General features: G+C 42.5%; 1 protein-coding gene across 4 annotated transcripts; it reads left to right on the forward strand.

Annotated features, from left to right (window-relative positions):
- Positions 1–8: 8 nt before the first annotated feature.
- On the forward strand, positions 9–20,410 carry celf3a (cugbp, Elav-like family member 3a). Of its 4 annotated transcripts, none has more exons than XM_014142068.3 (14): positions 12–1,068; positions 1,593–1,864; positions 2,425–2,507; positions 14,096–14,144; positions 14,819–14,944; positions 15,332–15,411; positions 15,751–15,894; positions 16,099–16,234; positions 16,440–16,580; positions 16,792–16,851; positions 16,963–17,067; positions 17,253–17,396; positions 17,599–17,747; positions 19,581–20,410. In XM_014142068.3, the coding sequence occupies exons 2-13, from the start codon at positions 1,720–1,722 to the stop codon at positions 17,724–17,726; spliced, it is 1,341 nt and encodes a 446-aa protein (XP_013997543.1). In that variant the 5' UTR covers positions 12–1,068; positions 1,593–1,719; the 3' UTR covers positions 17,727–17,747; positions 19,581–20,410. The 4 variants fall into 4 exon arrangements, with proteins under 4 accessions (XP_013997541.1, XP_013997540.1, XP_013997543.1 ...); XM_014142067.3 differs by having other exon boundaries at positions 408–1,068; positions 14,816–14,944; XM_014142066.3 differs by having other exon boundaries at positions 9–1,068; positions 16,792–17,067.
- The last annotated feature ends 90 nt before the right edge of the window (positions 20,411–20,500 follow it).

Here is a 20,500-nt window from a genome sequence, read left to right on the forward strand (position 1 = left end):
GTGAGAAAATCTTGTACTGTACGTGTTTATTTGAAGTGGTATGAATTAGGTATGTAGGCATAAGTGAATGCGCTCATGTGGGCCTATTGTTTACATGTTCGCTCATTGAGGGTAAACTGGGTGTGTGCAGCAGAACCATTCAAATGACTTATGAAATATGTCAAATTTAAAGAGATTTTGTTTTCATTTTTTTTTGTCAATCGAAGTTTGTCAGCGACCACATCTACAAGCATTTCAGCACCGCGGTCAGCTCTCACTACTAGAACAAAAGACAGATTTGCATCCCTTGATGTCAGGTACCGTCAAAAAGTGCATGGCTAAAATGAAGGACGAAAACATATCAAAACCAAAAATCCCTCTCATACTTTTATATTCTATAATTTACGTCCAATAAATGTTAAGTATTATATGATTAAGTAATCGATTTTGTATCATTGTGTTGTCTTATTCTGCACCGTCAAAAAAAAAATGATAATGGAGGACATGTCGTCTTAAGGCCAGTCTTGGTAGAATTCTTAGACGCTTCCTAACGGCTGACATCACGGCTTGTTACAACCTAAGGGAGCATATAGATCGACAGGGAGGGAGACACCGGTTTACGACGTCAAAGGCAACGGAGTACACAGACGGAGAGCCAGCCAACGCGGGAGCGAGCGGCAGCAATAGTCTACCATTTCCTGTGTTGGATCATAGGGAACCTTTTATAACCACAAACCGCTTGAAAAATCCCAAAGAGGTCTTTTTTTTTTTTGAAAATCCAAATGTGTATGTATTTAGAGTGGGAAACCGGGTTTGTACACAAATAACACAAACAAAACTACGAGATAAAGCATCACACGTTCATGTTTATGGATAAAGGACGTCGTCGCTTGGATTTGTTAGGTGCGCTCTTTTGGGGGTAACTTGTCAAGGCACGGATTCAGAGGGGTCCTACATTTAGACAAATTTATTTAACAGAAGAACAGACAGAAACCGAAAATAAACACTATTTGACAAGGGACAGAGGAGAACGGGTGATTCTGCTCTCAACTAACCGTGAGACGAAGGAGAGAGGATCAAAGAGGAATAGTAGGTGACGATTTTGTTCTCTTAACGTATGTACAATTATGTTCAAGTCATTGTTATCGTCACCCCATCTTGACAAAGGGACCAACCAGGCTATACGTTGACACAACGTGACAGTATAGCCTATGGGTTTAAACAAGCAGTTTTGACCCATAGAGGGTTGAACAAAGGAGTACTTCGATGTCTGTTTATTTACATTAATGTACCCATGTAAACAACGATGTTAGTCAGAACCTAATAATATGTTATCAGCTCATCAATTTCCCGATTTTTTTTTTTGGTAAGGGGACAGATTACAAACAATTACAGGGAAAACCATTGCAATTCATTATAATTGCAACATTCCAAGATGTTTTGCATGGCTATACCAACTGATGGCCGTGATAGCTCCTGCTTTTCAAAACATTGAAAGAAAAGGAAAGTAGTTATACACTGAAGAATAAATAAATCATTTAAACTAGACTTCTTCTCATTTGTTCCTCTATCGTTGTGTTCTAAACACCTTCCCTCGCTCTCCTCGTCTCCAGGACCGAGTTGAATCCTTTGCCCGTCATCTCCACATCGTCCGAAGATCTGTAGGTCCTCCCCGCTCCCTCTGACCATATTTCCAGTGTCCATCCTCCGTGCGCACATCCCCGCTCCCACACCGTCTCAATGAAGGAGGCCGACGCAATCAAGCTCTTCATTGGGCAGATACCCCGAAATCTTGAGGAGAAGGACTTGAAACCGATCTTCGAACAGTTCGGGAAAATCTATGAGTTGACAGTGATAAAGGACAAATACACGGGGATGCACAAAGGTAAGGGGAGAGGAGACAACACTGTATAGGCTAGGCTGTAGAGCGCACGGAAATACTTAGTTACGATACATAGTCGTGCAGTCAGGCATTGGACATTGTTTAGGTTATATGACTGAGCATATTTAGGCTACAAGACCTATGTAACAGGTGCATGGCCACTGGCAGTTAAGTATTTTCTGGCCAGCATTACATTTATTTCATCAGTGCACCTTCCAGCTTGTCTTTGTGGTTGTACCAGCTGAAACAATTGCATCTCAAATGGCACTCTATTCTGCATGTAGTGCACTACTTTTGACAAGGGCCCATAGGGCTCTGGTTAAAGTAGTGCTCTATATAGGGAATGGGTGTCATTGTAGAAAATGTAATCTTCCCTCCATAGGCATAGTAGTCTATTTACATTTATTTTCTACAACAGAATATTAAAAGGCACAGTGCAACCTGCTGCATTTTCTCTCAGCCCATTGTTGCATCACGGTCTACTAATACATTCCACATATAGACCTAGTGTTATGCACCTATCTTTGTTTAATGGTATAATGAACCCTCAATCCTCCCACCAGGCTGTGCCTTCTTGACATACTGCGAACGAGAGTCTGCCCTCAAGGCCCAGAATGCACTGCACGAGCAGAAGACGCTACCAGGGGTGAGTGCTCTCTCTGACGTTCAACAGCACACACTGGCTTGAGCCCCAAATGGCATCCTATTACCTATGTAGTGCACTATTGGCTCGAGCCTTATGGGCAATGGTCGAAATTAGTGCACTAGTACTACGTAGGAATATCGGGTCCCATTTGGGACGCAAGCCACTCCCATGAGCACAAGGCGGAACAAGTGGCAGTCTACCTCATTGCACTACACAGACACAACAGTGTGCCACAGAAAAAATAACTCACTCTGACATGTGAGCTCCACTTCCCGTTGAGTTGATTTGCCCAAGAGGAAGGTCAGAGGCAGCTTTCCTATATTTCCCTATACATGACGCATCCAGTCAGCGTCTTAGTCATCATCCTACGTCTTGGTGGGTTGGGAGTGACAGCTTAGGGGCATGCCGGAGTTACTTTGCCCTCTCTCGCGTCCCGCACATTCGAATCAAAGTTAGAGCAGCTTGTTTAGCATAACCAGGCAGCAGGTGTGCTGCCAAGTGACATTTATGGAGCAGAATGTGACATGACAGGCGTTCTCTCTCGGCAGTCTCTATAGAAACAGACTAGTATTGCATTCCGAATGCTATTGCTTATGTGAAAGTATTCATACCCCTTGACATATTCCACATTTTGTTGTTACCCATCTACACACAATATCCCATAATGACATAGTGAAAACATGTTTAACATTTTTTTTTACACATTTATTGAAAATGAAATCGTTCTCATTTATATACAGTACCAGTCAAAAGTTGACACACTGGCTCATTCAAGGGTTTTTCTTTATTTTTACTATTTTCTACATTGTAGAATAATAATGAAGACATCAAAACTATGAAATAACACATGTAGTAACCAAAAAAGTGTTAAACAAATCAAAATATATTTTATATTTGAGATTCTTTAAAGTAGCCACCCTTTGCCTTGATGACAGATTTGCACACTCTTGGCATTCTCACAACCAACTTCATGAGGTAGTCACCTGGAATGCATTTCAATTAACAGGTGTGCCTTGTTAAACGTTAATTTCTGGAATGTCTTTCCTTAATGCGTTTGAGCCAATCAGTTGTGTTTTGACAAGGTAGGGGTGGTAAAAGACCAAGTCAATATTATGGCAAGAACAGCTCAGATAAGCAAGGAGAAACAACAGTCCATCACTTTAAGACATGAAGGTCAGTCAATTTGGAAAATAAATGCTTCAGAGTTCAAGTAACAGACACATCTCAACATCAACTGATCAGAAGAGACTTTTACATTTTTCATTTGGAAGAGTCAGCTTTTTAAACCAACATGGCTCAGTTTAAATTGTTTTTACGTTGAAGTAAAACAAAATCTCATTTGATATGTGTTTTGACATAAAATTACTACAGGCCTTCATGGTCGAATTGCTGCAAAGTAACCACTACTGCAGGACACCAATAAGAAGAGACTTGCTTGGGCCAAGAAACACGAGCAATCGACCGGTGGAAATCTGTCCTTTGGTCTGAGTCCAGATTTAACATTTTTTGTTCCAACCGCTGTGTCTTTGTGAGACGCAGAGTAGGTGAACGGATGATCTCCGCATGTGTAGTTCCCACTGTGAAGCATGGAGAAGGGGGTGTGGGGGTGCTTTGCTGGTGACACTGTCTTATTTATTTAGAATTCAAGGCACACTTAATCTGCATGGCAACCACAGCATTCTGCAACGATACGCCATCCCTTGTGGTTTGGGTTTTGTGGGACTAGCATTTGGTTTTTCAACAGGATAATGACCCAAAACACACCTCAGGCTGTGTAAGGGCTATTTGACCAAGAAGGAGAGTGATGGTGCTGCATCAGATGACCTGGCCTCCACAATCACCCAACCTGAACCAAATTGAGATGGTTTGGGATGAGTCGGACCGCAGAGTCAAGGAGAAGCAGCCAACAAATGCTCAGCATATATGGGAACTCCATCAAGACTGTTGGAGAAGCATTCCTCCTGAAGCTGGTTGAGAGAATGCAAAGCTGTCATCAAGGCAAAGTGTGGCTACTTTGAAGAATCTCAAATATATATTTTATAGGTAACACTTTTTGGGGTTTCTACATGATTCTATGTGTTATTTAATAGTTTTGTTGTCTTCACTATTATTCTACAATGTAAAAAATAAAAACAACCTTGAATGAGTAGGTGTGTCCAAACTTTTGACTGGTTCTGTAAGTATTCACACCCCTGAGTCAATACTTTGTAGCAGCACCTTTGGCGGCGATTACAGCTTTGAGTCGTCCTGGGTGTGTCTGTATCAGCTTTGCACATCTGGATTTGGGGACTTTTCTCCCGTTCTTTCTTGCAGATTTTCTCAAGCTCTGTTAAGTTAGATGAGGAGTTGCGGTGAAAAGCAATCTTCAAGCCTTTCCACAGATTTTCAATGCGATTTGTCTGGGCCACTCAAGGACTTTCACATTCTTGTTCTGAAGCCATTCCAGTGTTGCTTTGGCTGTATGCTTGGGGTCATTGTCCTGTTAGAACGTAAATCTTCCCCCTAGTCTAAGGTCGTTTGCTCTCTGAAGCAGGTTCTTATCAAGGAATTGCCTTTATTTGGCTCCATTCATTGTTCCTTCTATCCTTTGTCTCCCAGTCCCTGCCACTGAAAAGCATCCCCATAGCATGATGCTGCCACCACCATACTTTACAGTAGGGATGGTGTTAGATGGGTGATGAGCTCTGCATGGTTTTCACCAGACATAATGCTTTGCATTCAGACCAGAGAGTTAAATGTTTGTCTCATCAGACCACAATCATTTGCCTTATGTCTTTTATGTGCCTTTTGGTAAACTCCAGGTGTACTGTCATGTGCCTTTTTCTAAGGAGTGGCATCCATTTGGCCAATCTACATTTGGCCAATCTACTACTAATAAAGCCCAGGTTGGTAAAGTGCTGTAGTGACTGTCCTTCTGGCAGGTTCTCCCATCTCAACCAATGAACTCTGTAGTTCTGTCAGAGTGGTTATTGGGTTCTTGGTCACCTCCCAGACCAAGGTCCTTCTTGCTCGTTTGCTCAGTTTGGTTGGACGGCCAGCTCTAGGCAGTCTGGAAAGTTACATATTTTTTTCATTTCCCAATGATTGACACCACTGTGCTCTTAGAAACGTTCAACACTGTATAAATTGTTTTATACCCTTCCCCAGATATATGCCTTATCACAATATACCTCGGAGCTCTATGGACAGTTCCTTGGACTATATGGTTTAGTTTCTACTCTGACCTGCACTGTCAACTGTGGAACCTTATATAGACAGGTGTTTCTTTCTAAATCATGTCCAAACAATTGAATTGGCCACAGGTGCACTCCAAGTTGTAGTGACATCTCAAGGATGTTCAAAGGAGATTGTATACACCTAAGCTCAATTTGGAGTGTCATAGCAAAGGGGTATGAATACTTAATTAAATTAGAGATTTCTGTATTTCATTTTTAAATAAATTAGCAAACATTTCTAAAAACATGTTCTCTCTGTCATAGATGGTAGAGAATCTATTTAATCCATTTGGAATTCAGGCTGTAACACAACAAAATGTGTCAAGGGTTACGAATACTTTCTGTAGGTACTGCACTACTTTTGACCAGGGCCCATAGGGTTCTGGTCAAAAGTAGTGCACTATGCAGGGAATAGGGGCCACCATTTGGGACTCTAAATAGGCTATATGCAACACGGCTAGGAATTATTGGACAAACCTGCTTTCCGTCTTCCCTCACTCTGCCTCCTGCCTCCTGTCAATATATTCTTTGTTGGGTTTTATTACCAGTATTCACATTTTAAGATGGTAGTGGGCCAAATCAAAGTCTATTTGTCATTCGCCCAGGACACAGAGTAGTGTACTCAGTACAATGAAATGCTTACTCGCAAGCTGAGACAGTGAGGGGCATTTGGGAGCCAAAGAGGTAGAGTTAGCACTAGCAGCAATATACTGTAAATCCTATTATTAGCATGACAGTAGTCTGGCCTTCCTGACCTTTCAGAGGGGATCAGCAGGCAGGTTTCCCGTCGCTAAACCCTGTCTCCTCCGTCCATCTCCCCAGTGACTTGCTTCCCAGACCTCCTCACCTAAGCCTTGTACAACCGTCCAAGAACAACCTCCCCCTCGTGTCCCCCATCCCAACCCCCGCAATGATGAAAACCACCTTATTAGCTAGACACTGACTACCCCCCCCCCCCCCCCCAGACAAGTAGTATCCCCACCCCCACTACCAGCTGTGGTGTAATCGTTATCTAATAGCACCTGCACTGCCAGAGAATAATTAACTTCACCATCCCCTTGTCAGGGACGCTATAAAGAAAAAACATGAAAGTAATTGTAAGACACGAATACACCAATGCGCTTCTGAATACAGAAAGCTGAAGCATGTCATTATCTCTCTCCTTGTGCATTTATATTTAACATCTCTGTCTGTAGGGAGCTATACGCTGCCTGGAAAATGTCAGCGCTTATAATTGTCCTCACAATACACAACTACGGCCGAAAAGTAGATATAAAAAGGAATAAGGAGGGGGGGGGGGAATGAAGGGACGGCGGGATGAACATATGGTCTGATCTGAGTGGCACCTGGCCTTGTGTTTAATTTCAGGTGAGAGACAGTCCGTCTCACCGACATGGAGGCAGAGGATAGTGTCAAAAGGACAATCTGCTGGTCTCTCTCTCCTCCCATCTTGTACTCCTATCCTCCGGTCTCCTCTGTTTCTCCGTCTCCCCGCTGCTATCTATTGTTGTCTGAATTCTGTTTTGTTGCCATCCCAGTGTGTCTGGTCAACTTCACTACTACAGCTGCTGGAGACGGAGAAACTCTGGGCAGATAAACATGACTATACAGACACGACGTGGACCAACTCACAAATTGAATATAACCTATATATCACATTTCCTCTATCCCCCTTTATCTAAGTTTTGGATCTAGATTGTATGTGCTTTCACAATGGTCATCCCCACTGGTAAGGGTCAAATGCTTGCTTCAGTACTGTATTATGATCATGTTTCACTGAAATCAGAACCGGACATTGCCCATCATTAGCAAGAAATAACCAGGTGACGATGGATTTAGTGAAGTCGGCCTGTGAATGATATTCCAATATTTTAGGACTAATTTTGAGTAATGAAATATGCATACACTTCATTTTTTTGTGTGCAGATTGCTGGGGCATGTCTCCAGAGATGGAATGAGACTACATAAGACTGTGTGTGTGTTGTGGGGGAGGGGGAGGGCAGGTGTTCAGACTGACATGGTTTGCTGAAGGGGGGATGGAGTGTGTATGCTAGGGAAGAAAACATCCAGAGATGTGGATTGGAGTTGGAGATGTTGACTTCTTCATAAAGGAAATAAAAACGTACACACTGCTCTTGTCACGATCAATAGTTTTATTTTGCTTCGTCAGAGCTTTTCTTTTAAGATCTTCATAAAGAATAGACGCTCTCCCTAAAAAAATATTTTTTGACATCTGACTAAGCTTGACATTTACTCAGCCATGAGTCAGACACATTATTTTGTTAATAGTCTGAAAATGAATGAATTTATGACTAACAATTGAGCATACACACTGTATGTATGTATGTATGTGTGTGTGTGTGTGTGTGTATGTACACACATACATACATACATACATACATGCATGCATGCATGCATGCATACAGTTGAAGTCGATAGTTTACATACAGCTTAGCCAAATACATTTAAACTCAGTTTTTCACAATTCCTGACATTTAATCCTAGTAAAAATTCCCTGTCTTAGGTCAGTTAGGATCAACACTTTATTTAAAAAATATGAAATGTCAGAATAATAGTAGAGAATAATTTATTTCAGCATTTATTTATTTCATCACATTCCCAGTTTACATACACTCAATTAGTATTTGGTAGCATTGCCTTTAAATTGTTTAACTTGGCTCAAACGTTTCAGGTAGCCTTCCACAAGCTTCCCACAATAAGTTGGGTGAATTTTGGCCCATTCCTCCTGACAGAGCTGGTGTAACTGAGTCAGGTTTGTAGGCCTTCCTGCTCGCACACGCTTTTTCAGTTCTGCACACAAATGCTCTATAGGATTGAGGTCAGGGCTTTGTGTTGGCCACTCTAATACTGTGACTTTGTTGTCCTTAAGCCATTTTGCCTTAACTTTGGAAGTATGCTTGGGGTCATTGTCCATTTGGAAGACGCATTTGCGACCAAGCTTTAACTTCCTGACTGATGTCTTGAGATGTTGCTTCAATATATCCACATAATTTTCCTCCCTCATGATGCCATCTATTTTGTGAAGTGCACCAGTCCCTCCCCCTTTTTCCTCCAAACATAACGATGGTCATTATGGCCAAACAATTCTATTTTTGTTTCATCAGACCAGAGGACATTTCTCCAAAAAGTACGATCTTTGTCCCCATGTGCAGTTGCAAACCGTAGTCTGGGTTTTTTATGGCGGTTTTGGAGCAGGGGCTTCTTCCTTGCTGAACGGCCTTTCAGGTTATGTCGATATAGGACTTTTTTTACTTGTGGATATAGATACTTCTGTACCTTTTTTCCTCCAGCATCTTCCCAAGGTCCTTTGCTGTTGTTCTGGGATTGATTTGCACCTTTCGCATTTCTAGGAGACAAAACGCATCTCCTTCCTAAGCGGTATGACGGCTGCGTGGTCCCATGGTGTTTATACTTGCATACTATTGTTTGTACAGATGAACGTGGTACCGTCAGGCATTTGGAAATTGCTCCCAAGGATGAACCAGACTTGTGGAGGTCTACAATTCTTTCTCTGAGGTCTTGGCTGATTTCTTTTGATTTTCCCATGATGTCAAGCAAAGAGGCACTGAGTTTGAAGGTAGGCCTTGAATACATCCACAGGTACACCTCCAATTGACTTAAATGATGTCAATTAGCCTATCAGAAGCTTCTAAAGCCATGACATTATTTTCTGGAATTTTCCAAGCTGTTTAAAGGCACAGTCAACTTAGTGTATGTAAACTTCTGACCCACTGGAATTGTGATTAAGTGAAATAATCTGTCTGTAAACAAAATAAAAATTACTTGTCATGCACAAAGTAGATGTTCTAACTGACTTGCCAAAACTATAGTTTGTTAACAAGAAATTTGTGGAGTGGTTGAAAAACGAGTTTTAATGACTCCAACCTAAGTGTATGTAAACTTCCGACTTCAACTATATGTGTGTGTGGTGTGTGTGTGTGTGTGTGTGTGTGTGTATATGTATACACACAGTATGCCTGTGGGGTAGCCTATTTGTTCTATGTGCTGTGTGTAATCATTAAAAGCAGTGAGTAGTCTGACAAGGGAGGATTATTATAATGATCGCATATCTGAGCACACGTATCTGATTGATCTATTAAAGTGTGTGTGTGTATACATTTGCATATGTATGCATATAATTACGGGCTGATATCAATGTGTGCAAGCCAAGGGATAGTACAGATGTCATGCACACACCTCACTGTAGAAAGGCTCAACAGCTGTCACTTGGGGAGACTAGGGATGAATGTAGAATAGATTCAATTTACGAGGAGGGTAAATGGGTGTGAATTGAAGAGAAATTGGATGAATGGCGGGGGGTGGGGAGGAGGATGGGGGAGGGGCTAAGAAATTAATGAAAGTTTGACATGAGCAGCGGGTGGGGGGGTCAGTGGGGGTTGTGGGACGAGGGTGCATTGAGGCAGTACGTTTATCAGCTTAAATACAGACATCTGTTACAGAGAACGATGGTGTTTTGTCGGGGGGGGGGGGGTACGAGTGTGTGTGCGTGTATGTGGAGTGGAAAGGGGCTCTTATGATGAAACTCATCAGACTGTGAACTCAGGCGCACAGAGCAGGGCCAGCGTTTAATCTGATGGACATGCGTCTCTATATATATCGCACTTAGGTGGAATTAAACTGACTGAACCTAAAAATAAAAAAAACTAGGACGCAGCTCTATGAAAACAAGTCCAGCTCCCACAATTTTAGTTTTTCACCTCTGCAATATGGACAAACATAACATATGGTTAACATATACTTCCAACAATTTGCACAGAGAAAATGGTCAACGATTCAGAATCAACTCACCTCTGACTATACTATACTGTACTTACTTCCGTATATCTCTACTTTTAGAGATATACTCTGCATCTTCGGACGAAGAAAAGCAGCGAGATTCTATTTCAATGTATGACCCCACCCTAGAGACCGTTGAATGTGTAAACAGGCCGAGCATGACTAGCAGTGACATACTGAAGACAGGCTTGCTCATTGATTACAGATTGTTGGAGTGTGTGCGTGCGTGCGCGTAGGGAGATTTCCCATCTGTGTTTGCGATTGTACCTCTTTTTCTGTGCCTGCCTTTGTTGCTTTGTTTATCTCTTTGTGCGCCTGAGTGTTTTTCTATGTCTGATTTTTCTCTTTGTTTGCATCTGCGAATAGAGATCTAGCCTATGTCTCCACCTGTGTGTTTTCTGTGCTCTGTAATTATCTCTGTACATGTTCAGATGTGTGTTCTGGTGTATGTGTGTGATGTGGAGGAAGATATGGGGGGGAGGTTGATTATAGTCGCAGGTCTCGTTGCCAGGAGACGGCGGGGACGAGGGATGCCAGGTTGCTAGGTAACCGGCGCGATGCAATGACCAGCTCTGTGTGATGGAGCGGAGGGAGGCGAACAGGAAAATTGTCTTTGTGCCCCCCCTCCCCTCCCCTCACTCCCACCCTCCCTGTAAACACTCTTGAAAGAGACAGAGATGGTCTCCGCTGATATATTTACCTTTCAGTCACTGCTTTTCTGGCAGACGGGCAGAATGGACTTGAATTAGAGAGAAATGTGTCACCCTCTTTACTGCAGCCTGTTTGGGGCTTATTGATACAGTGAGTGAGTGGAGGGGACAGAGATTATGAGCTGTCCTTTGGTTTGGAAGAGGGCGAGAGAGGAGAGAAATGTGATGAAGAATATGATTAACAGGGATATACATACCCCGTCTCTGCTATCATCTCCCATCCCACATTCACGCTCCTCTATAAATATGAACGTGTGTGTGTGTGTGCACAAGCGTCTGTAGTGTGACGTGTGTGCATTGAGGGGATGTGGTCAGGTGTGGGGGAGGGGTCTTGCTGTGATTTGGTTGGATGATCTATGGATTTAATATCTCATACTGTAATCCTAGCGAAATCCCTTTTGGCATCACAGGGGGAAAAATTAACTGTGTGTGTGTGTGCTCACGTCAATGTGAGCAAGAGTGTTTATACATATGAGGCTTCCATGAACAGACGGTGCATGTGTCTACAGACTGCCTGTGTGGACATTTTGTGTTTGTGCCACTGTGTTTGTAGAGTTTGAGAAATAATCATAATGTCACTAAAAAACGGCAACATGACCATTGAGAGATGAAAATGGGTCACAGATACGGCAGGTTTGGCCTTTGGCTGTATTTAATCTGTGCTGTGTTTTTAAAATGAGCCTGTTGATTTGCAGAGAAAATATAGAAGAGGAAAAATACTAAGTGGCTCGGCTCGCACAGTGGAATAGGTGGAGACATTTTCTAGGACCCCACTGTATCTACCCTTGTGGCAGCAGTTAAATGCAACAGGCACCATCCCATGTGCCTTTGTCCCTACAATTCCAGTTCTCCCCCAAGCATCCTTTCTCCATCACGACATACACATCTTAATAATCCCACCGTCTCTCAACCTAGTACCACCCTTTATTCATTCGTTTTTTTTCTCTCCTTCATCCCTCTTTTTTTCTCTGCTACGCACGTTGTTCGGGGCAACCTTGTTTACCTGCTGTGGATCTCATCACAAGGATGTCATGGTGACCGCAATGCGAGGTGGAGACTTTGTCAGAGGAGCAGGGCTGGTTGCCGTGCCGATGTCGAGTGCCACTGCCTTGATGGCCTCCCCTTCTCCAAGCCCTGCTCTTGTGTACTCTAATTCCATTCTCTTGTGCCATCTGCTCTGCTTCTACTCTCCTTATCGTAACCGTGGAAGCACTCAAGTCATACATTGACTAACCTAGCGTTTATATGAAATATACTCGGTTTTATTCAGGGCATTTTATATCCTGAAATTCGATTTGACAGATTTATACGAACAGTCTATCAAACAATTGTTGCGTCATGATGAGGTTGTCATTAAAGTCTAAGTGTTGGCTAAGACGTGATATTTTGGTTTTGTGTGTTTTAATACAGTAATCTTTGACCCGATGCAAATTAAATTAACTCATTTAGCAGGTGACTTTATCCAAGGTGACTTTGTGGAACATTTGAGGCGTGTAGAAAAACATCACCTCTGAGAAAAAAATGTAATTCTATTTACTGACTTCCAGAAACATTCACCACGTTCACATGCGTTTGAATTACTGCTTTCATTCCTTCCCGGTAAACAGATGCTTCTCAATCCACATGGTCATCGAATTCATTGTCGTAATCAATGGCTCATTCTCCATTAGATAACACCAGGCCTGCTGGTGGTGGTGTTTGTGCATGCAGGTGGCAAGGGCCCGGCCAGCACTGATCAATACTGTCTCCCAGTGACCGATCACAGCTGATCAATCAGAGACGGGGATCAGTGACTATCTCAAATGTCACCAGCTCCATAATTAAGACCTTCATTAAGCCAGCGGTAACACACTGTCAGTCTGCCCCGTTCCTTACCTGCTCGCCAATCCCTTTCCTCTCTGCACCCTCCACCCGCTCTCCTTCTCACTGCATCGCCAAACATTTGAGAGAGAGCATTGAAGTGCCTAGCTATGCCTACATCATTATAAGGATTGTGTTAGTGGTCCGCAACTGTTGTGAAGTCATTTTTGTGGATTGTGTTTTGATGACGTGTGAAAGGTTGTCTGTTTCTTTCTTTGTTTTGGTTGCGCTCTCCTCATTCTGGTCTGACTCTATCCATTCCTCTACAGCTCCTTCCCCCTTCTCTCTGCTCAGAATCTTTCACCATTCTAATCCAGCATGCTTTGGTCATCCAGATTAGCCGGCGAGCATTCTTAATCTTATCACTTGCCCAATCCCGCGTGGGTGTGTGCTTTTCCTGTTTTTTTTTGTGCCTGATAGGGAGAGAAGAAACGATAGAGGACAGGATTAGATAAGGGCGTTTGAGAGCGAGAGGGAGGGGGACAAGAAAAGTGAATGAGATCTTGAACAGTATCACTGACAGACTCTGGGAGGGAATATAATTGACACGGAATGAGAGGAGAGGGAAAGGAGAGCAGTAAACCAGGAGGGTGATTGGGTCGAGGCAGGGCGGGACTTCATCAGAAGCCCAGGGAGTGGCCAGCTCACATTCCAGCTCTTTTCGTGTTCTACTTACATATGCATACATTACATTTACATTTACATTTTAGCAGACGCTCTTATCCAGAGCGACTTACAGTAGTGAATGCATACATTTCAATTTTTTTTTATTTTTTTTTTCTGTGCTGGCCCCCCGTGGGAAGCGAACCCACAACCCTGGTGTTGCAAACACCATGCTCTACCAACTGAGCTACAGGGAAGGCTGTACATATGCATGTATGTACAGTACATATGCAACTAAAAAAAGCATCTGCTTAATTATGGATGTGCCTTGGGATAAGAGCAACTTACTTACTGACCATGTAATGTGGGCTTTCTATTTCAGATGAACCGGCCCATTCAAGTGAAGCCAGCAGACAGCGAGGGCAGGGGAGGTAAGAGACATCCGTCCATAGCAACACCTGTTCAAACAACACCTCTCAAACACCTGTCTAACATATTACCTTTTTTGAAACGACACTCTGTCTCAAACCAACTACAATGTTTCAAGACAAAACCCTGAAACAGCTTCAGCCCAGCTTCAACAAAAATAGCCACTCGTCACTGCTTCTAAGCAACTCCTGCTTCTAAACAATATTAAAGTAGTAGCATTTTTAAGTGCCTGACTACAGTAAGTCATTATAATGAGGATTTCAACCAACTGCGTATTTCGTTATGTCACCGAGCATAGAGAACAGTGGATGACGAAGGAGCATTCCAGTCACAGCCAGATCATGCTCTTTGTGCAGCAGGTTTCCTTGATACTGCACTCTGGTGGCCTTTTCTGTATATAGCAGGGTTATGGCACAATAGTCACAGACGTCAACATACTGTATGTTGTAACATCCTACATGAACGCCGAACAATTTAGCTGATCGATTAACACACATTGGGTTTATAAAGCAATGTAAACAATGAAATCATTCAATTATAATCCATGCCCTTTGCCTCTGCCTTATTCTTGCCCTCAACCAACCACTCTCTCTGCTCTCCCCCCCCATCACTCTCTGTCCAAATTCCTTTCTCTGCGTTCCTATCTTGGCCCCTCACCTCATCTTCCCCTTAGAAGACAGGAAGCTGTTTGTGGGCATGCTGGGGAAGCAGCAGTCTGATGCGGACGTGAGGAAGATGTTTGAGGCGTTTGGGAACATTGAAGAGTGCACTGTGCTCCGCGGCCCTGACGGCACTAGCAAAGGTAGCTAACACCATTACTGCAACACTGACCGCTACAGCATTTAGCCTTACGTCGACGCCACCACATCAACAGCACTAATATTACCATTAAGGTCAGGAATCGGTCACATCTAAACTCGTGGCATTACATAGATACTTGATTTTCTGTGTTTGTTGTATGAGGCATGACTGATGATACAATATGTTTTATAGATCATAGGTAATGATGCGCAACGCAGTTTATGGGTTATGATTGATTGACGCAATGAGTGTTTTGTGGACCACGGTTAATGACGTGGCTATAACTGATGAAGTGCCGATTGTGAGATGCATTTTGTAGGCCGTAGCCTGCGATGTGTCGTGTCACGCGAGGGGAGGCCAGGGTTTGACGATGTGTCATGTTTTGTAGGCTGTGCCTTTGTGAAGTACCAGAACAACGCAGAGGCTGCGGCAGCCATCAGCACTCTGCATGGGAGCCGCACTCTACCGGTCAGTCAGTCAGTCACTCACACAAACACTCTCCAAAGCAGTCATTTAGACATAGAGACTCATCAACAGTTAAACGCTCCTTCTGTCTGACCTCCTATGCAAACAGCCTACTGTAGTTTATAGGAGTGCCCTCATCAGTCCTCACTTTACAGTGATATAGGTAGTTTGGTACAGTGATGTGGATAATTTTCACTACAGACAATCCAGGCATAGCCTACTGTAGTTTATAGGAGTGGAGAAAATGTATGCTCCTCAGTCCTTGTCTTACAGTGACGTAGGTAATTTGGTACAGTGACGTGTGTAATTTTCATTGTGTAATATCCCCCTTTCTCCCTGCAGGGTGCCTCTTCCAGCCTGGTGGTGAAGTTCGCCGACTCTGAGAAGGAGCGAGGGATAAGGCGCATGCAGCAGGTGGCGTCCCAGCTGGGGGTCATCAGTCCCATGACCTTACACCTCGGGGCTTACAATGCCTACACGCAGGCAGTGAGTACTAGTAGTACTGAACCCCAAGCATTTTGCAGAGATTGTAATACTCAAGCCAACACACTGGTAGTGAATGGCTACGCCCCAAATGGCACCCTATTTCTTATATGGGTCATAAGTAGTGCACTACTCTAGGGAATAGGGTGCCATTTGGGATGTGTTCCTGACAGTGAATGAGACGCCCTCGCTTTTTCTTCTTTGTAGCTGGTGCAGCAGCAGGCTCTGGTGGCGCAGTCGGCGTACTTGTCTCCTGTGTCCACCATCACCATGCAGCAGTTGGCTGCCCTCAACCCGAGCAGCCTCATTGCCACGCCCATCGCATCACTCACTACCTCCTCAGGTACTTAATAACAAGCTGCCATCCTCTGCCACTTCATCCCCTCCCACAGGATTCTCTGCTCGGCTCAGTTTCTCTTTGTATATATATTTCGTTTTTCTAAAGTCTTGGCCCCATTTTTGTCTGCTTTTGATTCCATTTTATTGCATTTGTTACTGTGTTTTGTTTAACCATGTCTGCCTGTCCCCTGAATGGTCATCCTGTGCAGGTACCAGCACTCCGCCCACCATGGCAGCCACACCGGTGCCTGCTCTGCCTCCACCACTCAGCTACCCTCCAGTCCCAGCTCCACCCAATGGACAGTCAGCGTCTGAAACCCTGTACACCAATGGAGTTCATTCTTACCAAGGTATCTCACTTACTCTGACTTTCCTTCCATCAGAGTATCATTATGAAAATGTAAGCAAATTAACCTTATCTAGCATGTTGTTTGTTTACTAAGAATGTAAGCTGTTGCACGGCACCAAATGCCATTTAGAGCATGTAAGCATCCGCCAAAAAGCATGTTTGTATAGCAGTTGATAAATCGGGCTATTTTTCTCTGATTTTTTCTCTCTCAGCTCAAACTCCAGTGTTGGATCCTCTTCAACAAGCATACGCAGGGATGCAACACTACACAGGTGGGACAGTTGTGAGTCCATTTGAGTCCTTAAAATTTCCTGGAGGGAATTTTAGGTTTGAAATGCCCTCTCAACAGTCCTTAATGTTTACTTATGCAAACACACCCACAGCAACCTACCCTTCTGCCTATGGAATGGTGGGGCAGCCATTCCCACACCAACACACAATGGTTGCACAGCAACACCAGCAGCCTCAGCAACTGCAGCAACGAGAAGGTGATTTCTACCTACTTGTCCTCCCTTCTATGCATTCTCTCTCTTGACTATTTTCAATGTTGATTTCCCGCAGAGGTTAGACTGCCTCAATCACTACCTCATCCTGGTCATCTCAAGTCACGTTAGAACCCCTCAGGGAGCCTTGATGGTCTAACCTTCCACTGTATTGTTGTTCTTCTTCTCAGGGCCTGAGGGCTGTAACATCTTCATCTATCACCTGCCTCAGGAGTTCACTGACTCTGAGATGCTACAAATGTTCATCCCCTTCGGCCACGTCATCTCAGCAAAGGTCTTTGTTGACCGTGCCACCAATCAGAGCAAGTGCTTTGGTGAGTGATGATGACAACGGTTGCGTCCCAAATGGCACCCCATACCGTAGGCACCAGGGCCCATAGGGAATAGTGTGCCACATTGAGAACATAGTAAATTATGATGAGGAGGAAGTGCTGGGAAGGATTCTACTCCCTTCTCGTAGTTGAATACTTTCACAGAATTGGCCGTAAGGTTTTGCTTCTGTTTGCTTCTCTTCAGGTTTTGTGAGTTTTGACAACCCGTCCAGTGCTCAGACGGCAATTCAGGCCATGAATGGTTTCCAGATTGGCATGAAGAGGCTCAAGGTGCAGCTCAAGAGGCCCAAGGATGCCAACCGACCCTACTAAATGAGCAAGGAAGATGAGAAGGTGAGCAAGGGGGGATGAGAATGAGGGCTGAGATGGAGGGTCAGGGGGACTGACAGGCAGTGAAAAACTGTGAAAGGTAGGTTATGGGATGATTTGTTAACATTTTGTGGAAGCTCAGTATTAAAATAATGACTTATCAACTGGAATAAAATAAGTGAACAAGATCCACACATGAGTAAGGTGACAGTCTAGTAAAAGCAGTAATTGTTTAAAACATTACATTTAGACAAAATCATAGGACTACTTGGTTTGTTGAGATACGGCCATACCACTGCCATGACAAATGGATTGACATGTTTCATTATTCAAAAGCAGATTTTATATAGTCCAGACAAATGTTTCAATTAACAAGTGTTGTATGATTAGGTTGAAGACAATAACTATTATACGTCATTAATTTATTTTTTACTTTTTATTTATTGTTTTTGTGCTGTGTCATATGTCATTTTCCTGAAAAAAAAACATCATACCACACTCAAGACTGTCCTGTCCATACATATATCGTGGAGACTACGTCGCTATGGTTGCCTAGCAACCGCTAAAAACCCCTTCCTCTCACAGCGTTGTAAGTTAATTGGCCTGTGTTGGTTGCTGTGGCGATATTGCCTGTGATGGTTGCCATTAGCTATTTTATTTTTGGCCGTTGCCTTTATTCACCATGCTCAACTGCATGGCGAGTTGCTGTGGCGACCATGAATTGTGTTTGGTGCGTTGTGAGTTTCCTCTATTATTTTGTACTGTTTTTAATCCTTGCAAACACTGATAAATTACTGTCACTGTACCTCAGATTTTGTAAGCAATTGATTATCATGACAGGCTATTATATTTTTTTGTAATATAACTATTTCATTGCACAGAGCAATATTAAGCATTCACCGTAAATCAAACATGTATCTAAATATTTTCTTTGGATTTTGTTTTTGATTGGTTTCCTTTTTGTTGTTTGTCATGATTATCATTCTTACATATCCCCCATGTTTAGTTGGTCGTTGTTTTAGTTTTGGTGAGTGCAGGGTTTTTGTGCAGTCGTAATTGAATCCAAGTGACTTAGTGCCTGAACTTTGTTTGTTTTTGGTATGACTGATTGTGAAAATAAGTGTGTTGCCTACCTACAGTACAAGTTAGTGACATAATGATGCTGTGTACGTGTACGGATCCACATGAAGTACTTGTGTGTATTAATAAATCAAGTAGTGTGTGTGGTTTTGTGTGTTCCAAGTGAGATACCGTTCATGTGAGGGTTTTGGGTAAAACTGTATGGTTGTCATTGTGACACGTCACACGTGCTGCTGTCTGAGGAACAGCATTCCTCTGTAGGAATTCTGGGTTACTTTGATTTTCCAATCAAACTTAAAGCCATAGGCTGCGGTCTCATGTGCAACCTTCGATATAACGGCTTCAAAAAAACATTGTCTTATCTCTGAAAATGATTTAAGAAGAATTTTTGAATCTCCTTTGACTCAGTTGTTTGGTCAATGCGATGTAACATTAGACTAGAGTATTAAGAAGAGATACAAAAACAATATCGCCCAGAATTCCTATTGTGCATGTTTGAAATTTATTTGCCTGCCAAAACAATACAAAAAATATTGAAGTATGAAATGCACACCAAAGCAGCAGTATGGTTGTCACTGTATGAGTTGCATGGACACTAGGCGTGCTTGTATAGTTATCAATGAGGACATCCATGTGATATCTGTAACTGTGTTTGCAGATGTTTTTCCCCATACTTCCAAAGAGTGTCAACATACTCCATATATGTGCTCACTTAAACTATTTTAATATTTGTATTGTTTTGTATTCATCCTCTCTTTCTGTCTCTCTCTTTCCCAGGGAAGATATAAGAGTTCTATCAAGAAACTGCTTGGGACGTTCCAGCCTTTTGGTTGTTTCGCCAACCGTATAGCACAGGAGCAACAACACTTCTCCAAAAAATATGATAAATATATGTATCTGCAACAATAACACAATCTGTAACAACAAAATAACAAACGTGTGGTGGGTGGTTGAGTACACATACCATTCCACAGCTGGATTCAGTCATATTATGTACATACTGTATTGTCAGCTACAAGGTCTACATGAAAAAGCATATCACTTATTCTAATGAACAGGGTTTTACTGTATAGTGTGGTTTGTGGTCCATAAAGTAAGGGGGAAGGGCAATGTATGGGGTTGAAGAAGTGGGATGGTAACCTTGTCGGGGGAAAAAAAAAAATATTCTGTATGATTTCCATTGGTCGAATTGGTATGTAGATTTAGTTTATTATTTAAAAGTAAATGAAAGAAGGGGTAATTAAACAGGAAGAAAATCAACTTCTTCTCACTGTACATATCTTTGTTTTAAATGAGTCAAATAATGAAAATGTGTTATTATAACCACTACTACTGGTATTGGCATAATGGTGGGAGGGAGGGTAATTGGGTGGAATTTTTGTATCTACATTTTTTACTTTTAATTTATTTGTTAATGGGGATTTTTTTTTTTTTTTTTTTTGAACATAGAAGAATCCTGTGGTCTACAAGACTATGGATAAACTTATTGTAGAATGTTTAATTACATAAATGTAATTATCAAAAAATCATTGTTTAATTATTTATTCCCTACAATTGCTGTTTTAAAACATGTCTTTAAGAAAAATAAAGTAAAATTTAGAAAAGGATGTGTGCGTATGTGGATATGCATTGATGTGCAACAGAGAGCAGTGGGTTTTTAAATACATACCCCCAAATATTTTTTTTCTGGCTTTCAC

This window comes from Salmo salar, chromosome 14 (assembly GCF_965601325.2).
Source record: "Salmo salar chromosome 14, fSalSal1, whole genome shotgun sequence".
NCBI classification, from domain to species: domain Eukaryota; kingdom Metazoa; phylum Chordata; class Actinopteri; order Salmoniformes; family Salmonidae; genus Salmo; species Salmo salar.